The 18,776-nt window shown below is 35.2% G+C and overlaps 2 protein-coding genes across 2 annotated transcripts; one reads left to right on the top strand and one right to left on the bottom strand.

The window, feature by feature from the left end:
* Positions 1–1,440: 1,440 nt before the first annotated feature.
* On the bottom strand, positions 1,441–12,995 carry eIF3j (eukaryotic translation initiation factor 3 subunit j). Its single transcript, XM_089638736.1, has 7 exons — positions 12,675–12,995; positions 12,506–12,594; positions 10,865–10,978; positions 6,835–6,973; positions 5,482–5,646; positions 4,132–4,271; positions 1,441–1,672 (listed from the first exon to the last, which is right to left on the bottom strand). Exons 1-7 carry the CDS (start codon positions 12,688–12,690, stop codon positions 1,610–1,612), a joined length of 726 nt encoding a protein of 241 aa, XP_089494862.1. The 5' UTR covers positions 12,691–12,995; the 3' UTR covers positions 1,441–1,609.
* Positions 12,996–13,374: 379 nt separating this feature from the next.
* LOC149418324 (uncharacterized) lies at positions 13,375–17,940 on the top strand. Its single transcript, XM_089638737.1, has 4 exons — positions 13,375–13,649; positions 13,763–13,901; positions 15,127–15,273; positions 17,569–17,940. Exons 1-3 carry the CDS (start codon positions 13,460–13,462, stop codon positions 15,200–15,202), a joined length of 405 nt encoding a protein of 134 aa, XP_089494863.1. The 5' UTR covers positions 13,375–13,459; the 3' UTR covers positions 15,203–15,273; positions 17,569–17,940.
* The last annotated feature ends 836 nt before the right edge of the window (positions 17,941–18,776 follow it).

Below are 18,776 nucleotides of genomic sequence, written 5' to 3'. Positions count from 1 at the left end.
TCTGCCTTTTGTAAGTTGAAAATGGCGATCAGGCTGTGATCCGTCGTTTTTATGATTCCACGGTGCTCCAAGCCGTTGAACCAAAAGATAAAGAATGACCGCTTCCTTCCTTCCGATTCCAATCTTGCCACCTTGAAGAAAAGTGTTGCCAGGCGCATCCCACACAGTTCCTTTTATGTGGGGAAGGAGAAGTTCTTACTTTGTTACGATTATATACGTAACATTTCCCCGCTCGCCGCTGAAGAAAATTTGCCCACAAATTTTCTTGACAACTTGAAAACTCTGCCCAGAGAAAAAAAACTAATCTAAGCTGATATAGAAACATAAATTATTACAATGTATTTTCTTGTTTTATTTCTAACAAATATTTCTTAAATATCAATAAATCTTGTAGTAACAGTATAAATTATTACCATTTTATTTTATTTTTATTAACCATACAAATCCTACTGTTAATTAACTTTTTATAGTCTCAAAGGCAACTACTTATGCTAATATTTACTCAAAATTAGCCAAGACTCAAACCAAATTTTTAACCAAAACTGTTTTTTATTTTTTTTTTTACATCATAATTACTATGCTAACAATTGGTATTGCATCTTAATTGACAAAAAAAATATTCATGCAATTATTTGATTAAGGAAAATTTAGAAAAGAATTTATATAATACATCTGTATTGGGTCAAGTTATGTACAAACGGTTCCATGATAACTCATCAAAATGACAAATCAACACACCTATAAAAAGTAATGAAACAAAAACTAGGGTACATATGTAACTATTTAACCTAGTTATTGTTTCATCACTTTATAGCACTTTTTATAGGTGTGTTGATTTGTCGTTTTGATGAGTTATCCGGTCACTGTACAAATATTCGTTTAGTAAGCATTAAATATAATAATGTGAGTAAATGTGGATATGAAACTAATATATTTTCTTTTACTTAGTTACAAAAAAGTTGGTTAATCTTATTGGCATAATTTTTATTCACATATATAATAGATGTATAATGAAATTTTTTATTTGGTGTGATAGTCCTCGAAGCATCAACCATGCGATTTTCAATCAAGGTTAACAATACTACCGATTGTCATCGACGACGAGTATATCTGCCGAGTTTCAGCTCGATCCAATGTAGGGAAGTGGGTTAATTTCCACTTCCAAGATTGTCATACATTCATTACCGAAAACGAAAGTGAAATTTAAATAGATGTATTTAGAAAATTTTGTATGTGTTTTATTAACATATTTTTTGACACCAGAAACTTTTTCCTTTCTTCTTTTTAGAGGGATTTTATTCAGTTGAATAGAACAGAATGTTTCACAGGGGCAACACTGAGAAACATGTCAGTCATGTTCATAGATTATTTTTTCATTAGGTGATTGTAACCTACAACTGCACAGGACAAGGAACTAAATGAAAGAAATTATTTATGTATCATATTTATTGTAATAATAAAATAACACGTGTTTATTGAAAATGCAATGCGTATAATATATAAGCCAGCGCAGTACACCATGGATAAACAGACGTGTTGGGAGAAGGGGAGGGGGGGGATGATAACAAAATATAATAATTAATAATAAGGGTTATTATGTATAGCTTTGTTACATAAAGTTGTCATAGTCATAGTCCATTGCGCCGTACGCAGAGTACTGGTTCATTCGGGCCTGAAACAAATGACAAATAAAATCATTAGATAAGTTTAAACGGTTGTGTGCCTTAAATGCGTATATGCACTCTAGGTAGCCGTGCTCACAAGGCCGACCATATAAAATTAGAGCGTTAACACGCTGTTCTACATGACAATTTGATTTCGCAGCCTACCGGTACATCCACACCAAATACCTTCCGGCAGAGAAACGGTTAATCTCTCGAGATATTTTGAAAACAAAAATCAATATTTAAAAAAAGGTTCCGTTTATTTGTTACTTCTTCTATTGGCTGTCTGCAAAGTTATGTATGTCAAGCTGTAGTGCCAGTATAATTACTTTCTGCAAACAGCAGGTGATTGATTAGCCGTCCGAAGCCCGACAGGTAAAACCTGTTTCTGTGACATTATCTGATAAGTATTCTGAGTTCAGCTAGTTATTACAGAATAATTGATTAATTACAACTTTCACATCAAACATTTATAACTCATTGAATGACTTTTACATTTTACAAGATATTCTTAGGACGGGTTATTTCAAAGAATTTGAACAATTCATCAAATTTCAAGGTTGATTTTCAAGTTATGTGAAGGTTCTATTCAATTTCTGTTGTTATTTCAGTTTTGTGAAATAACTGGCCAATACATATAATAACAGAATTTGAAAATCAACAACCCAATCAAGTCAAAGATAAGATTCCTAGAGCAATTTGTTTTTGCGACATTAGAGCACATAAATAAATACAGGGTGTCCAGGGGGTAAAGTGCATAAATTTCGGGAGGTGTTTCTACATGATGGTAGAAGTAAAAAAAAGTGGGTGTGTCAAGCCTACGCAAGACAGAAGTGAAACTTCTAGTTTCAGCTGATGCTTGGCGTGGCGCAGTTCGCTGGTGTCTGAGAGAGAGGAAAGAAGAGAAGAGAGAGAACGTTCGTGAGCGGCTCCCCCACCTCAACAAGGTTTCACTTCAAAAATGCCACAGCCGAGAATCGAACCTCGCTTAACTGATTGAAAGCCAACCACGCTGAGCACCAACTGTAAGCAAAGCCGCATAAATTGATTATATTATGTAGGTTCTGAAAATATGAGAGCTTGTTATGTTTTATAATGTTACCTACATCACACCCAAAATATAATATATTTTTAAAAATAATGTACAATGTACAGAAATAGAATCCCACACAAGATCGCGTAGTGCGCTCTAGCGAACGGATATTTTATCAGAGGGAGATAGTTTTAATTTTTTTTTCTGTAAATTATTACATATTATCAAAATAAATAAATTAATTAAATAAATGTAATACAATTATCATAATATACGGATTAGATAATAATTTTAATCCAACACAATAACGCAAAGCGCGCTCTAGCGGAGTAATGTTTTATCACAGTGAGATAAGTGTTTTTATTATTTTGCAATATTATTTTCTTTTAAAAAATGTTCTGACCTACTAAAAAATAAGATATTGAATGAAAAAGGCGTTAAAAACAAAAAAATAATGTGCGATGGCCGAGAATCGAACTCGGATCAACTGCTTGGAAGGCAACTATGCTGACCATTACACCACCAACGCCAGTTGTCGGGATGAGCTAAGAAGCATTTATATGTTACTTCAAAACTTTGACTAGATCAAATGAACTTTAATCGGTGGTGGGGGTACCCGCATTTTCGTTTCGGTCATGAGTCGGTTTTACTCCGGTCCTCGAAATTGCATGACGCGCGTAAAGAAGTTTCACTTCAAAATATAAAAAATACTTTTGTCGAAAATGTTTTTTCTGATACAATAATACTTTTCTATACGATTGTCTTCTCTTCTTCGGCCATGTCTTCCCCGACTTCTTGTGTAAATTGACGACACCAGTCTTTTTTAAATTGGCGCTAACAAAAAATTGTCCAAAGAAGCGAAGTTAGCAGTCCACAATGGAGTGCTGGTACCTACCCTGATGTATGGAAGTGAGGCATGGAACTGGCAAAGAAAGGATGAAAGTAGATTGAATGCTGTTGAAATGAGATCCCTGAGGCGTATGTGTGGTAAAACCATGTATGATCGTGTGAGGAATGTGGATATACGTAAAGAGTGCAAGGCTGATGTAAGCGTAATGAGTAAGATCAAGAAAGGGACGCTTAGATGGTTTGCGCATGTAGAGCGAATGAGCGAAGAAAGGAGTGTAAGGAGAATATACGATGCAAATGTGAATGGTAGCAGAAGTCGGGGACGCCCGAGGAAGACATGGCACGACCAAGTGAATCAGATACTTGAGTCGGGCCATGTCAAGAGTCAGAACAATAGAAGAGTATGTATGAATGTGAATGAGGCAAGGAGTGTGTGCCAAGACCGAGTTGTTTGGCGGTCCGTCCTCTCTGCCTACCCCTGCAGGGAAACGGCGTGATGGTTAGTTAGTTAGTTAGTTAGTTTAGACTACATCTGTAGGGATTATAAGTTCAGTGATTCTAATTCTGTGCTCAAATGGTACTTACGGAGTCTGTTTCGACGTGCAGTTTAGCTTTGCCTTTTCCCTTTCCAGGTTTCTTAGATTTATCTCCCTTTTCCAGCTTAGCTTTCTCCAAACATAGGTTCTCTAGCGTACTCTTCAAGTTCTTCAGGTCAAAGGAGCTCACTAGAATAAACAGTAAACCATTATTACCACTAGAATACTTATTGAAAGTCAGAGCGTGAATGTGGAAGAAGCAAACTTTGAAAGCTAATATTAATAATATATACTAAACGAAGTATTTACAGGTATAAATATAATAATTGAACAAACAATAATTGAATGTTAAATTATAAATACATCAGAAGTATAAAATTAATATAAAACATATAAGTGGACTTAGATAGACTTCGGTATCTACCTTCCGTGCAGTTCATGTAATCTAGGTAAAAGCAAGTGTTTGAAATGCTCAGTCGTTGTATTGACATGATTTTGTAACGAGTAGCTCTCGTAGGTAAATGGAATTCAATGAGGTTAAGTAAATCAGGGCTGTCTATAATACCAATTACAATTTTATAACACAAATATTAAGCACTGAGAGTGATTAAGATTTGATAGTACCCAGCTGTTCAGATTTGGTAATTGGACATAACTAAAGTAATTTCAAGCAACGTTTCAATTCTGAAATCTAGTCTGTCCTTGGCGACACACTGAGTGTATCTTCCATTCTGGAAAAATCACGATGTGGATAAGCGCATATAAAATAGTTCAATTCTGACATAAGTATAATTAAAAATAATGGGAAAGGAAGGCTTTGGTGGTTTCCGTACAATATTGCAGATGAATGAAGGAAGGAAATCAGGATGATACTAACGCAGACCCGTTAAAAACTATGGGATATTATAATTGTAGGATTTTTGAAGCTGAAAGTTTATGTAAAGAACACATCAGAACTGACAATTTTTAAGCTGAAAGTTTATGTAAGGAACTCATCAGAACTGACAATTTTAAAGCTTAAAGGTTATGTAAAGAACACATCAGAACTGACAAGATTGAAGCTGAAAGTTTATGTAAAGAACACATCAGAACTGACAATTTTGATGCAGAAAGATCAATCAAGAAAAATATTTACGGCAGCAAATTTTTAATAACAACATTTTTCATAAATATTTTTTCTTGATGAGTTATGTAAGTTATCATCAGTATCAATTTTGAAAACAACAATTAAAATGCTAGGTACTTTATTGCATATCTGAATTCTTGACACAATCAGTTCCAATTTTTAAAATGACACTTAAATTTAAAACAAATCCGAATTCATTGACCCAGCAGAGTAAATATTCTACTTTGTGATGGAACCGAAGCGATGGGGGGTTAGAATAATAATGTAACTCACAGTGCAGGGAAATATTTTTGACTAGATCTGAAACGAAGGCGGAGTATTCCTCCTTGGCTCTATACGAGGAGATCTTCTCGGTGAGGGCCTCGCAGAATTCGTCAAATTCCTCCTTTGTGTTGGGGTTAAACTGGTCCAGCAGGGTGTTGGACTTTTCTACGATTCCTGCAAATTAAATATAACAAACTATGATTAATACCTGCATATACTGTAATTATTAAATTATTATTTGCACAAGTTTAGTGTTATAGTTGTAAAAGGGTTCTATTTTGTGTATTTTTTTATTTTTTATTACCGACAATTTTTTTTTTTTTTAATGTTTGCATTCAAAAATTTTATCTTTAAAATTATGTTTATTTCTAACAATAAAATTTGAAAGTGAATTTTATCACCTTTTAAAAACAGTTTTTAGTTTGTTGGATATGTTCAGAAATATTCCATTTATTTGGATTTAATTGCAAAGCAGCAATAATCTGACCATCTGACAGAATATGCCAGAGGCCTGAAGGATTAATACAATAAAGTACTAGAATGTTAGATTTTTCAAATGTGAAATTTTAAAATGTGCAACATTATGTATTTAAATGTAAAATATATCAGCATCTATTTAACACGTTGAACGCCATGTAGGTCACCGGTGACCTCATAACGAAAGTCATTTTTCTCCCATAGTGCCATGACGGTCACCAATGATGGCAGTTAATTTTCTTAATTTGCATGGAAAATTTTGGTCAATAAAAAAAGTAATACGTTTTGATGGTCGCCGATGCCATCTGAGTATTTTTTTTTTTCAAATTTAAAATGATCATTTTTCTTCATTTCCACAATGGCGTTCAACATGTTAAATAAAAATGTAAACGTTCGTTTGTTCAAAATCTTAAATCTCCGAAAGTTATACAACGATTTCTTTGAAATTTTGATACAACATTGCATTCGAATACGTATGTGTTTTCATATACCTATATGCTATTTGAAAAACAAAGCCATCTGTTGGATGTAAAAGCAACACGCGCTATTGTTTCTCTAGCTGCACAGACAGACTGAACCACAGCAAAGCGTGGCGGAGTACAGCTAGTTCAAATAATAAAAGTATTATGTCATTCTGACCTACGAGAAAACGTTTCAAATTATGAAACTGGAAAATAATGAAAAGGGATTCTGTGGACAAGCATCAGTCGGGCATCCAAAAAAGGCCATCAACTGTCTGATGCAGCTCACCAAACTGAGGAACTAATTGTAACCTGGAGAAGTTCACGTTGCTGGAAAAGTTTGGCAGGAGGAACAGAGGAAGATCATCCATCACCATCCTCAGAAAAGAGAGAACTAATCTTTGTTTATTAGAGAAGTATTTACCAAATGTATCCATGGCAACTCTGAGATCAGCCTCCTCAATGATTTGCTGTCTCCGCAACTTCTCGGCAGTTCTCTCCTCGGGGGTCATGGCCGCCTCTTCCTCGGCCTGCCGCCTCTCCAGCTCCAACTGACGCTGCTTCTGTAATATAACAAATACAACACACTTTACTATACCAGTAGGATTTGATGGCGCTGCATTGTTGGATAACAAACAAAACCTCTCGTAAAAAAAAGACATGATTTATATGTCAGGCCATATTGCGTTTAACTAACAAATCATTTATTGGTTTGGGCATATTGAGCGAATGAACGAAGAAAGGAGTGTTGTAAGGAGAATATATGAGGCAAATGCGAATGGCAGGAGAAGTCGGGGACCCTCGAGGAAGACACGGAAAGATCAAGTGAACCAGATACTAGAGTGGGGCCATGTCAAGAGTCGGAATAATAGAAGAATATGTATGAATGTGAATGAGGCAAGGAGTGTGTGTGCCAAGACCAAGTTGTTTGACGGTCCGTCTTCTCTGTCTACCCCTAAACGGTGTGATGATTAGTTAGTTAGTTAAATCATAACTGTGGGGTGTAAAGCAAGAGCTAATGTCAGTCTTGTCTAAGTTTACAGAAGATAGAATATTGATAAGTTATGGAAAAGCTCACTGAGTCAGGATAATGACGGACATACCACATGTATAAGATTATTTTCACAAGGTTAGCAACTTCACACATTTCAAAGCAGCGTTTATGAACCGAGTGAAACAATATTAACAGCGTCATGCAGTTGGTAAAGACTGAAGCGCCGTGCCTACCTTAGGAATATGGCCCAGGAACTTTTTATGATTACGAAATGCATTAGTTTAAAAAAAAATAATAACAATTGAATTGGAATATACATCATTGTATCATGCATAAGCAATTTTTTACTCTCATTTGTCAACCTGGCCACAAAAATCGACAGAAGATAACAAGGAAATTGCCACTCTCAAGGCTACCAAAATATCTAATATGCAATTACAACTTCATATACTATAAACTTTTATACCAGTCGTTTCCATTATTCTCACGCAGAATGGAAATGATGCACGATAAATCATTATAGTAAGCTGCCATAAAATAATAATCACAATTAATTATAAATACAAAATCAATTTGGCCGACCTATCAAATACTGCATATAATATTCAATACAAATATTTTTTAGACAAATACAAGCCATATAAAATTTAATACAGGTGCAAAAACAGTTAAAGGTTTGAAAGTGGAGCAGGGGTGTGCCAAAAAACATGAATTAATTCATAATTCATCAATGATAACTCAAATCAAATGTTATATTTTATGTGATATAAATTTCTTATCAACTTCAAATACAATATAATAAGTTAGGTTAAGTTTACAGTAATCGTTCAAAAATGCATTATGTAGGCCACTTATCGACATTAAGGACAGGTTGTTTGACAGAATTTAAACAATTCATTAAATTTCAACTTCTGTGAAAGCCCAGAAAGTACAAAACTTGAATAAAACTTTCGCAGAACTTGAAAATTTTCATTGTTCAAATTCCGTGAAACAATTAGTACTAAATGTTGCATTTTAATATGTTATGTAGCTTATGGTTAGGCTGAAAATGGTATTTCATCATCATTATGAAATTAAAATGGGATGTCAATATACAATGCCAGGCCATGTGTAAAAGAGACAGATTGCGTGCTAAATGGGCTAGAAACAATAGGAATGAAGTCAGCGGCGACATTGGCTCCCATTCAAATCTACATGGAAGGCAGTTCTAGTGCGTATCAACAATTCAGTAATTATGAATTTATCAAAAAGCAAACATTAGCAAGAAGCTTATCAAATAAATGCCAATACTAAGAATAATAACAAATAAGCACCCAATGAAATGTTAAATATTTGAGGACTACAAAATACTATTTAGAAAATCTGAATCTGCCCTGATGATGGACACTGTAATGCTGTCCGAAACGTTGGCTAAAGGAGGTAGCGCAACATGGCATAATACCCCAAAAATAAATCAATATAATGCTGTGAAAATCTCAGATCATATCTCATGTCAAAATCATTTGTAAAAATGTGCAGTCATCCAGCCAAATTCTGCTGCTAAGAAAATGCTTTACAACCGAGATCAATATGTCTTCTATTATTGTCATATTTAAAATAACCATTAGGTGACCCAAAAGCAAAAATGCTGTTTGAACTTACAAAAGCAGTTCTACAAAAAAAAATTTTACCCTTCTAAACATATTACGCATTTATACAAAATACAGATTTACATATTATGCAACATACAAAAAATCATTCAATACGACACACTATCTGTTTTTTTAAACCACTTCTAAAATTATTATGTAACAAATTGGTATGCGCCCAATGCACTGACAGATAAATGTTTACGTGCCCAAAATTTCACAACAATTTCGTCGCTATAATGAAAAAGAAAAACAGACTTCACATGAATTCCAAAAATTTAAATAAGTTTTCTCAAAACTCAATTTAAGCCCTTTTGTTTTTGGGACGATGATCTAACTCTAAATATTTATTTATTTTATTGATACATGATTTAGAGAGTTTTGTGATATTTCACCCTTCATGAATATCAATAAAGAATCAAAATAAGATAAATGGTCTGTTAGAAGTTAACCTAAATGATATTATAAAGGCATACCGCTGACAGGTCCATTATAACCGACACAGTCGGAGACATTCTCAGTGTCGCCCCTGTGAAACACCAACATTCAGAATCGAAACGTCACTTGAAACGGCTTCAGCCTGATGATCTGAATAGCCAGGTACTTCTCAACCTTCCTCTTCTCCGTCTAACACCTTCCCCACCCCATTCAGTTTTATGACACACCCTTATGTGGAAAAACAGCGTTATCGAAATAATTATGTTTTGTGCAGATTCTTTCAAATTAAGCGCCATATATCTGACTACATTCACAGCAAAATAGTTTAAAAATATCAACTACAGACGACTGTACAAGGCCTATGGTGACGGCCGGTAGAGCACTCTCAATACAAGTCAACAATCACTTAATTGAATCTGACGTTTTGGGCGATTAGCGCTTGGCATATTTTATTATGGTGATTTATTTCTACATGTGTTATGTTGTAACGTGTCTGGAATTTTTAATCTTCAAAGTTTATGTTAATTTTTGTCAACAAAAGATAAATGGAAAAATGGTATTTTTCTACTCAAAACTAATGAAAGAATTGATTAAAATACATAAAACTTGTTTACTCAATGAAATGCTTTATTACGTTAAGTTTATTTGACTTGTGTATCAATAAGAATATGCTGCTCACTTCGGTCAAATTAAATGTTTATCATCCTAAATCTCAGAACTCACTTTTTCATACACCGCTGTTTTTACCCATGAAGGGCTCAATCGGTGGTGCCATAGTCCTACTGACAGAGAGTTAGGACTATTTGTGTAGTGCTCGATAATGTATTTTTTTTTTAATCAGAAAGATAGTTCACAATGGACCTCTCAACAGCTAGACCAAACACCAATGATATGGATTTTGAACAAATATTGATGATGAATTTTACTGAAGGACACAAAAAGAGGTTGAAGGACTTTAGCAAGGTAGAATTAAAGATGGCGGTAAATATGTAGAAAAGTGGGGCACAGTTAGGCACACTTTATTTAAAAAAAACGCTTTGCATCAGTTAGATAAAAATGAGAAAACTATTTCAGTAATCGAAGATAATGCATTTTAATAGCTATTTCGTTAAAAAAAACACATAACTTTTTCTTCAAAATAAGAGAAAAAAAACTCACATCAATAACAACAATGGCCACCGAGTGAAAAAACGATTTTAATTATAACGAAATAAATATTAAGATGCGTATTTTTAAATATAATTTAGATAAATATTTTTCCATTTCCATAAACTGAAATACTCTCATTCTCATTATTATTTAATTGTTATAAAAACTTCTTTTTTTTCAAGAGTATTAACCGTGTTCCATTTTTCTGTATATTTACCATGGTGGCCATGGTTGGCTCTACAAACCTCCTTCTCAGCAATCTTCTCGGCTAGTTTCTTCCCCTTGGGTTTGGTGGACGGCGCTACTCCTTCTTTCTTTTCCTCATCCTTCTTCTCTTCTTCTTCATCCTCCCAGGAATCCTATTTAGTTCATACACTTTCATTATTGTCCATACAAAAAAAAATATTCAGAAAAAAAACAGATTAAAAAATTAAATTAATGTCATTTAGCAGCACTTTTAATGTAAACAGTATTTTTAAAATATAAATTAAGAAAAAGGTAATCTTTTACAATGGCCATGCTTAATATGAAGATTTTTTTAAAAGAACTCATTAATTTAACTTAACTATTTATTACTATAAATTAAGAACAGAAAATACTGCATTTAAAATTATAATTAGATGAAATGAAAAATTTCCTTTTGTAAGGGATGACCGCCATATTGACATTTTGGTATGTTAGTATTCCTGATATGGGTTTCAGGGCAAATTTTTTTAACTTATCCACAGCTAATACGAAATATTTTTAAATATCATTTAATATGTCATCCCACACAACGAAAGCGAATTTTCATTTTATTAAAAAATTTAAATGCTAAAATTTAAAATTTCCCAAATGCAGTGAGTTTCCTTTTAAAGTAATTAAGGTAAAATCAAAAGGTTTTATTTAAAAATATATCGTATTAGTCGTGGCCAGCGATCTGGAATATTTACCAAAAAAACCTATTTAATATGAAATATCAGATATACCAACATTTTGTTTCAAGTAATTGTAATTTTAAATGCTGTGTTTTCCATTCCCCGGGATATAAATAGATGTATTTTATAGTAATTACGTTGAATCAAAGTGGAATTTCAAAAATTTTAAGAAACATTTGGCCAGCAAATCATAAAAATAAATAAAGCTGCTATATCTCAGAAAGTCATAAAATAATACAGATTATGTAAATTAGTTATTATTCTATTTTTTGCTAAAATATTACTTTGAATAGCCAGGCAATGCAGAAAATACTAGATAAATAAAACAGTGTCTATATTTGCTGAAAAAAAAACACAATCTGTTGACGACTAAACATGAATCAGCTGTTTAAACACGAAAGCGCAGTCTATCCATTTCGATTCCTCCTACAGGACGTGCTTTGGTGTTAAAATACACGTCATATTATAATATAATATAGCAGTTAACAACTATTTTATTACATACAATTTTTCATGCATTCAATTCAGTCAACATAAATATGTAATAAAATGAATACACTAGAAGCTAATAGAATCATTCACAATAATAAATCATCAGGGATTTTTTTTGTTTCACAGGTGACATAATGTGGTAATTACAATATGTCACAGATAACATTGCCAAATACCACACGATAAGACATTGGCCAACAAATAAATGCACAGTTCAAAAGTGAAAGTATGTGTCGATAAAACGTAAATGTCTTGATTACGAAACAAATTAAATTATTCTTTGAGAAGAATGAGCTAAATAAAGGTAGGTACTGCTAAAAAGTAAGGCAGACAGTGTAATTTTGTGATAACCTCTAAACTGGGCGGAACAGACAGACACGTCAAGGAATTGCATTGAGATACGATACAAGATTGGCGCATATGTTCCGTTTCGCCATGTCATGCGTTCCAAAATTAGAAAATTATTTGGTTCCCGACCTTGATGTCCTCCTCTTCATCTTCTCCTTCCCATTTGCTGCCCTTCGTCAGGACTACCGGAACCACAGTCGGCTCGAAGTCCTCGGCATCTAAAACATTCCACAATAAATCCAATATGCCAAATTGAAACGCCGTCAAGCCACGTGCGAAGTTTGAAGGAAACACTCACCCCAGTCGTCACTCATATTGAATGTGGATTGTGGCCACACGGCGCAACACGTGAACTCTTGATTACGGGCCCCTTCAACTATTATTATTATTGCGAGTTAGAAAAATGTCGCGAGAGGTCTCTCCGATGTATCGATTTCGATTCACAATGTCCACGAGACGTGTCAAACGATCGAACTTTTATTGAAATTTCTAAAATAATATGCTACCGAGTTAATGTAACATCTTACTGGCAGAATTCCAACGACATATTTCCCGATTTGCGTTGAATAAAAATTTGACTCCATTGCCGATGATAATTTTCGATAAACTGAAGAATTGGCGCTCTTGTAGTGGCAGCACTGCTTTGTGTTGCCCACGTTATATTATTCTCTGGGTAGGTACTGAGATCTTAAAGCTTGCGGTAAACAAGGACGTTGAATTAAAAAAAAAAAAAACTTGATGCAATTTAGCCCGTTCGGTAATAATATTCAATTATAAGGAATATTTATAATTTTATTATTTTATGGAATCAACATAAATCGAATGCTACAGGACCCTGCGCGGAAAAGTTTCACACTGTGAGTGGTTCATTTATGTCCACACTGAACTGCGCTGCAGACGGGTTACCTTACTATAGGGGAGTCGCTATATACACAGCGACTAGTCGACAGGGGGCGTGGCCAACATATCCGAGCATACCCGAATGTGTTCCGAGTAAATTGTTTATCTCTGCCTGTGATCACTGTGATGCAAAATCAGTGAAACGCGGTGGGCGGTGAAAAGAAACGTCAGAAATCAACAGAAATGGCGTCTTTGAGTGCCGGTTTAGACCGTCTTTTAGAAGTTTCGTTAAGTAATTTCAAAAAGAATTCAGAGACAGGTGTTATCAGTGGATACATTGACAATGAAGTAAATTATGAAGCATGTCTGTGTTCTGTGAACGCGTTGGGGCACTCTTTTTCAACGAGAGACAGTATGAAAAAGAAGTTGGGAGGTAAGTTCTAAACCTTAGGGCCTAGGTCTAGGGTAGGCCTTCCCATTTCTTCAGTTCATAAGCAGCTGCTAATATTTACGACTTATTCGAAATTAACATTTCCAATCTTTCAGATGCAGTATACACGTTCTGCCCGCCTACAGTGGAGTTCTTTGGGATGCCATTTACATTCGGTATGAATGCGTACAGAGAGTGCGCCCAAGGCCCCCGACTACACCGCCCAAATAACAAGAAGAAAAGAAAGTTGAATTGGTATGTTAATACACCCTTGAACCACATCAGCTAGGCCTACTCCCCCTCGTCTTTCAATAGTAGCATTGACAGAGCACCGAGGACTCTCTGGTCCAAGATTAATGTCTATAACCCCAAAATGATCACCGTATCGTCGGTGATGTGTTTAAAATAAAAGGTAAATTTTGGATAGGGCCTGACACGCTTATTACGAATAATTTTTAGAAAAAAACTTTATATTCGCCTTAATTACTATAAAATAACACTTTTTGCATTTCGGGCGGCGGAAAATTATGCATTTTGATTTTCAATTGCATAAAACCAAAATTCACTTCGCGAATCGATGTGGCGACAACGCGACGCCATTAGGAACGCACTGTTATGTTGGTATCACTGATGCAAACAAGAGCTAAATACGACCGTTGCTATCTTCAATATGGTTTGTGATACAAAGGAAAGTGCCCCTTAATAACGCCTGCTCGCGTCAAGGCAAGAAAAACATCCCAGTTTTCAACTAGTTTACCGGCTACGCTAGGTTTGTGTAACATGGTTTGTGATACAAATCAATGTATCAGGGATACCAACATAACAGTGACGTACCTAATGGCAGCTGATTGCCGCTGCATCGATTCGCGAAGTGAATTTTGGTTAACGCAATTGAAAATTTAAATTCATAATTTTCCGCCGCCCGAAATGCAAAAAGTGTTCTTTTATAGTAATTAAGGCGAATATAAAGTTTTTTTCTAAAAAATATTCGTAATAAGCGTGTCAGGCCCTATCCAAAAATTACCAAATAAAATAAAAAGCGATGGGCCTGGGCCTAGGTAAGCTAGGACTAGATTACACCAGGGGCCTTCCTAATATGGCAGTTGCAGCTCCGTCTCATTTAGATTATCACGACAATCACACCAATTACAATTAATCTTTGTGTGTTAAAACGTGTGCCGTGGCTCGTAACACATCCTCCTGTCGTGTTAGTCTAAAGAAGACCGTGCTCAAAGTGCCAAATTAATTAAAGCCCCTGCAGCTATATCTAATTTCACAATTTTAATTCATATCACACTGGATTATAACCACACTTGTAATTTTATACTAATGTCAACATTGCATAGGCCCTAACAACTTTTGTAAAAGTTAATCATCTGCGTCAAATAAGTTAACCATGGGCAATTTATTTGCCGCACAAATAATATGCGTCTTATACGTATAAGCCTATTAGACCCTATACCTTGAATTGTTCTTTCAGGCTGATCACCCAAACCATAAGAAGAAGAGGTTCCGAGTTTTGGACTCCAAGAAACTTGGTTGTCCCGCAACGATGAGTGTGAAACAAATAAAATATTTTCCATAATTTCCTGTTCCACCTCAAATTGCAGAAAGAGCAAAAACCAAGGTATGATAGTTTCTTTTCTCTGCTTATCCCTACATGGGCAATCACTTTATAACATTATTTTAATGTTTTCACTATAGTTAGATGCAGTGTTGTGTCAGATACTAAGTATCTAGATACAGATACTTGGCAAAATTCGTAGCTAGATACAGATACAAGATACATTGTAAAATTGTATCTGTATCTAGATACATATACTTTTTAAAAGTAAATCACAGATACTCGGATACTTTTCTTCTTTTTTGGGGGAAAACTTAAAAAATATATATATATATATATATTATCGAAAACAGCGATTACTTTAATTTCTTAAAGACGGTAGACGTAAACGCTTGTGATTATTTTACATATTTACACTTGCTTGTTTTATTCGTTGCCCAAAAAGATATTGGCAAATTGGCCTGCAAGCGGTGATACTCGCAAGTACCCGGGTAGCATATTACTACCCGGGTACCCGACGCCCCTTGGATAAATTAAAAATACGTGAACTATGTGTAACTTGATTACTTTGGGTTCTGATGGAAAATTAAAAAAAAAAAAAAATTATTCATTATTTTTATTTTATTTTTTAAATTCATTTTTTTTATATACGGGGGTATCCTGGTACTCGGTTACTCAGGTTAGGACCCATGTATATAAACTGCTATAAAATATTATACACTAGATGGACAAAGGTACCCACTAGCTGAATCTGTGTCATGAATCTGTGAGAAAACTTTAAAATTAACTAGAGAAAATCGGTAAAGAAGTTCACTTCTCTTTCACTCTATAAATGCTGGCGTCCCACAGGGATCGGTTCTATCTCCGACTTTGTTTTTGTTGCACATCAATGACCTTTTGACATGTGCACCGATTCATTGTTACGCGGATGACAGTACAGTTCATGATAGCTTTTTGTTTGACAAGCCCCCAAAGGGCACACAAACTCCAACGGCTCGGAGGGATTTGAAGCAGAGAATGGACGGTTATCTCGAGAGTATTTCCTCCTGGGGTAAAAATAATCTGATCGAATTTAATGTTTCAAAGACCCAATCCTGTCTGATTACGTCTAAAAGGGATCCAAATGATAATCTAGTCTCCTTCAACGGAAGCAATCTTCCGAACAGGCCTTCCATTGATATGCTTGGTGTAACTATAAGTGACCAGCTCAGGTACGGGAGCTCCATCGAAGCCAGAGTAAAGCTGGCCTCTCAGAAGCTGGACGTACTGTAAAGGGCCCGCAGATACTTTAATAGTACACAACTGCTGACCCTGTACAAATCGCAAGTGCGCCCTACTGTCGAATTTGGCAGCCATCTCTGGTCCGGAGCCCCTAAATACCTGAAAAAAACCGTTGACTCTGTGCAAAAACGGACGGTCCGTTTGATAGATTCCCCAATCTTAATTAATTCCCCAAACGGACTGCAACTTTAGAGCACAGGCGTCAGGTAGGTATGCTGTCCTTGTTCTATCGGTATTACAATGTAAGATGCTCTGAGGAACTAGCGTCATTGATCCCTTCGGCACCGGTGCGTAGTCGGGATACACCCAAACGCGCGCCCAAGATTTGTACACGGTTGACATTTGTCACATGAGAACGGGTCGCTTCTACGATTCGTTCTTAAGTTCAACAGCTCGGCTGTGGAACGAACTGCCGGCCTCTGTGTTTCCTCCCTCCTACAACATGGGACTCTTCAAGACCCATGTTCACTCCTTCCTCTCCACAAAAAGACCCTCCACACAGCATCCCCAAAGATGACATAGACCCTGAGGGAAATTATTTTCTTCAGGGCCTCCTGTGTGGAGTTAATTTAAAAAAAAAACTTCGAAAATAAAGTATCTGAAAGTATCTGAGGTGTCAGATACTAGTAAAAATGTATCTAGATACAGATACAGTTATAGAAATATAGCTAGATACAGATACACAAAAATGTATCTATTTTCACAACACTGGTTAGATGCAAGGTTATACAAATACCGTTTTGGACAACACACATTTGTTTAGAAGGAAATGTGGTGGGAATACGCAACTTCCCATCGCTTACTTAAACCCATTTTCAACATTCGTATCTATTAAATTTGACTGTGCTGCCATGGTAGATATCAGCACAGTACCATGGCCGGAAATATGATTTCCAGGGCCTCAACACTGCAAAATAGAAGGTGTGAAGCATACTTCCCTGTGCCCTTCAGGAAATCAGATATTTTTTTGTTGAAAATATTATTTTATATTTTTTACTGCCTACCAAACCAATAATTACTGTTTTTGTAGGGTTCTGTTATTTTTATTTATAGTAAAACATTGTGGCTTGTTTTCAGATTCTGAAACAAGTGAAGGCAGCCCTTCAATCCACCAGCCCACCTAAATGTGTGCTACGTTATTACGTCTCGGCAATCGGAGAAGCGAGCCACAACCACAGCAGAGACGCGGCCAAGATGACCCAACAAATTCATCCTGACCTGATACAGGAGATCAACAGGCTTGTTGAAGCTGGAGTTTCCTCAGTACGAGATGTGTCTCTATTGTTGGAGCAATTTTTAAACATAAATTTCAGGATGGGGCAGAACCTGATCGGCTCAATTCAGGATTTATCTGTCATGTTTTTAAAGGGGTTTGTTCCCTCAATGTTTATATTTCCTTTGTGTGGTGTAATATATTATTTTCCATTAATAAAATAATATCAAATTTTATTTTATTTTTTATTGGTTTTCAAGCTACAATCCCGTTAAACTGCAATAAAGCAGTTTGTCAACAGGATGTTAATGATCAATTACCTACATACACACATACTATAACTATACAATTAACACACCTAAATTAATATAAACTATCTCTATTTAGTAACCATTGTTTCAGCATATATCTCAATCTGTTTGTAGAATCGCAATTTTTTATATTAATGGGTAACATGTTAAGCATTTTTGGCACGTTAAATTCTAGGGTTCGCCATCCGTATTTATTATTATATTTTGGAACAAGCATTCCTTCATTCTTTGTAAACCTTGTATTATATTCATGTTCCACTTTCTTTTTATAATCAGACTCAGATATATGTAGAATCAATATTTTGTACCATAATAAGGCCTGCACCGGTAATATTGTTAAATTCCGATACAACAATGATATGTTTCGTCTCTGTGAAAATATATGTTTTTGAGCTAATAACTTAACCATAGAATTTTGTACTGATTGCAGGTGGTTTAAATTAGTTTTACAAGAGTGACCCCAAGTAGTTAAACCATACCGTAAAGTTGATTCTGCGAGTGATAAGTAAATAATTTTTAAAATATTCACCGGAACGAAACATTTCAGTTTGTATATCCTACCCACTATCGCTCTCAGCCGCTTGCAAGTTTTGTTTATTTGTGTATCCCATTTGAAATGACAATCAACAGTCACCCCCAAATAAACGTATTCATTTACCAGTTCAATACATTCACACATACAGGGCTGTAAAATGTTTTGATGAATACATATAAAGTTATGTGAAATTATTTTAGGCATGATCTGAAATGAAGCATGTGGA

Source organism: Hesperophylax consimilis, chromosome 13 (genome assembly GCF_061612785.1).
Source record: "Hesperophylax consimilis isolate HC1 chromosome 13, BYU_Hcon_1.0, whole genome shotgun sequence".
Lineage (NCBI taxonomy): Eukaryota > Metazoa > Arthropoda > Insecta > Trichoptera > Limnephilidae > Hesperophylax > Hesperophylax consimilis.
Note: the sequence above shows the minus strand (reverse complement) of the source record. Positions and strands in the feature narration are given on the sequence as shown.

Coding starts and splice junctions, on each gene's coding strand:
- LOC149418324 (XM_089638737.1), top strand. CDS start 13,460: ATGGCGTCTTTGAGTGCCGGTTTAGACCGTCTTTTAGAAGTTTCGTTA. Junction 13,650..13,762: donor TATGAAAAAGAAGTTGGGAG/GTAAGTTCTAAA, acceptor CCAATCTTTCAG/ATGCAGTATACACGTTCTGC. Junction 13,902..15,126: donor AAGAAAAGAAAGTTGAATTG/GTATGTTAATAC, acceptor TTGTTCTTTCAG/GCTGATCACCCAAACCATAA.
- eIF3j (XM_089638736.1), bottom strand. Junction 5,647..6,834: donor AGTTGCCATGGATACATTTG/GTAAATACTTCT, acceptor TTTAATTTGCAG/GAATCGTAGAAAAGTCCAAC. Junction 4,272..5,481: donor CAAAAATATTTCCCTGCACT/GTGAGTTACATT, acceptor TGTTTATTCTAG/TGAGCTCCTTTGACCTGAAG.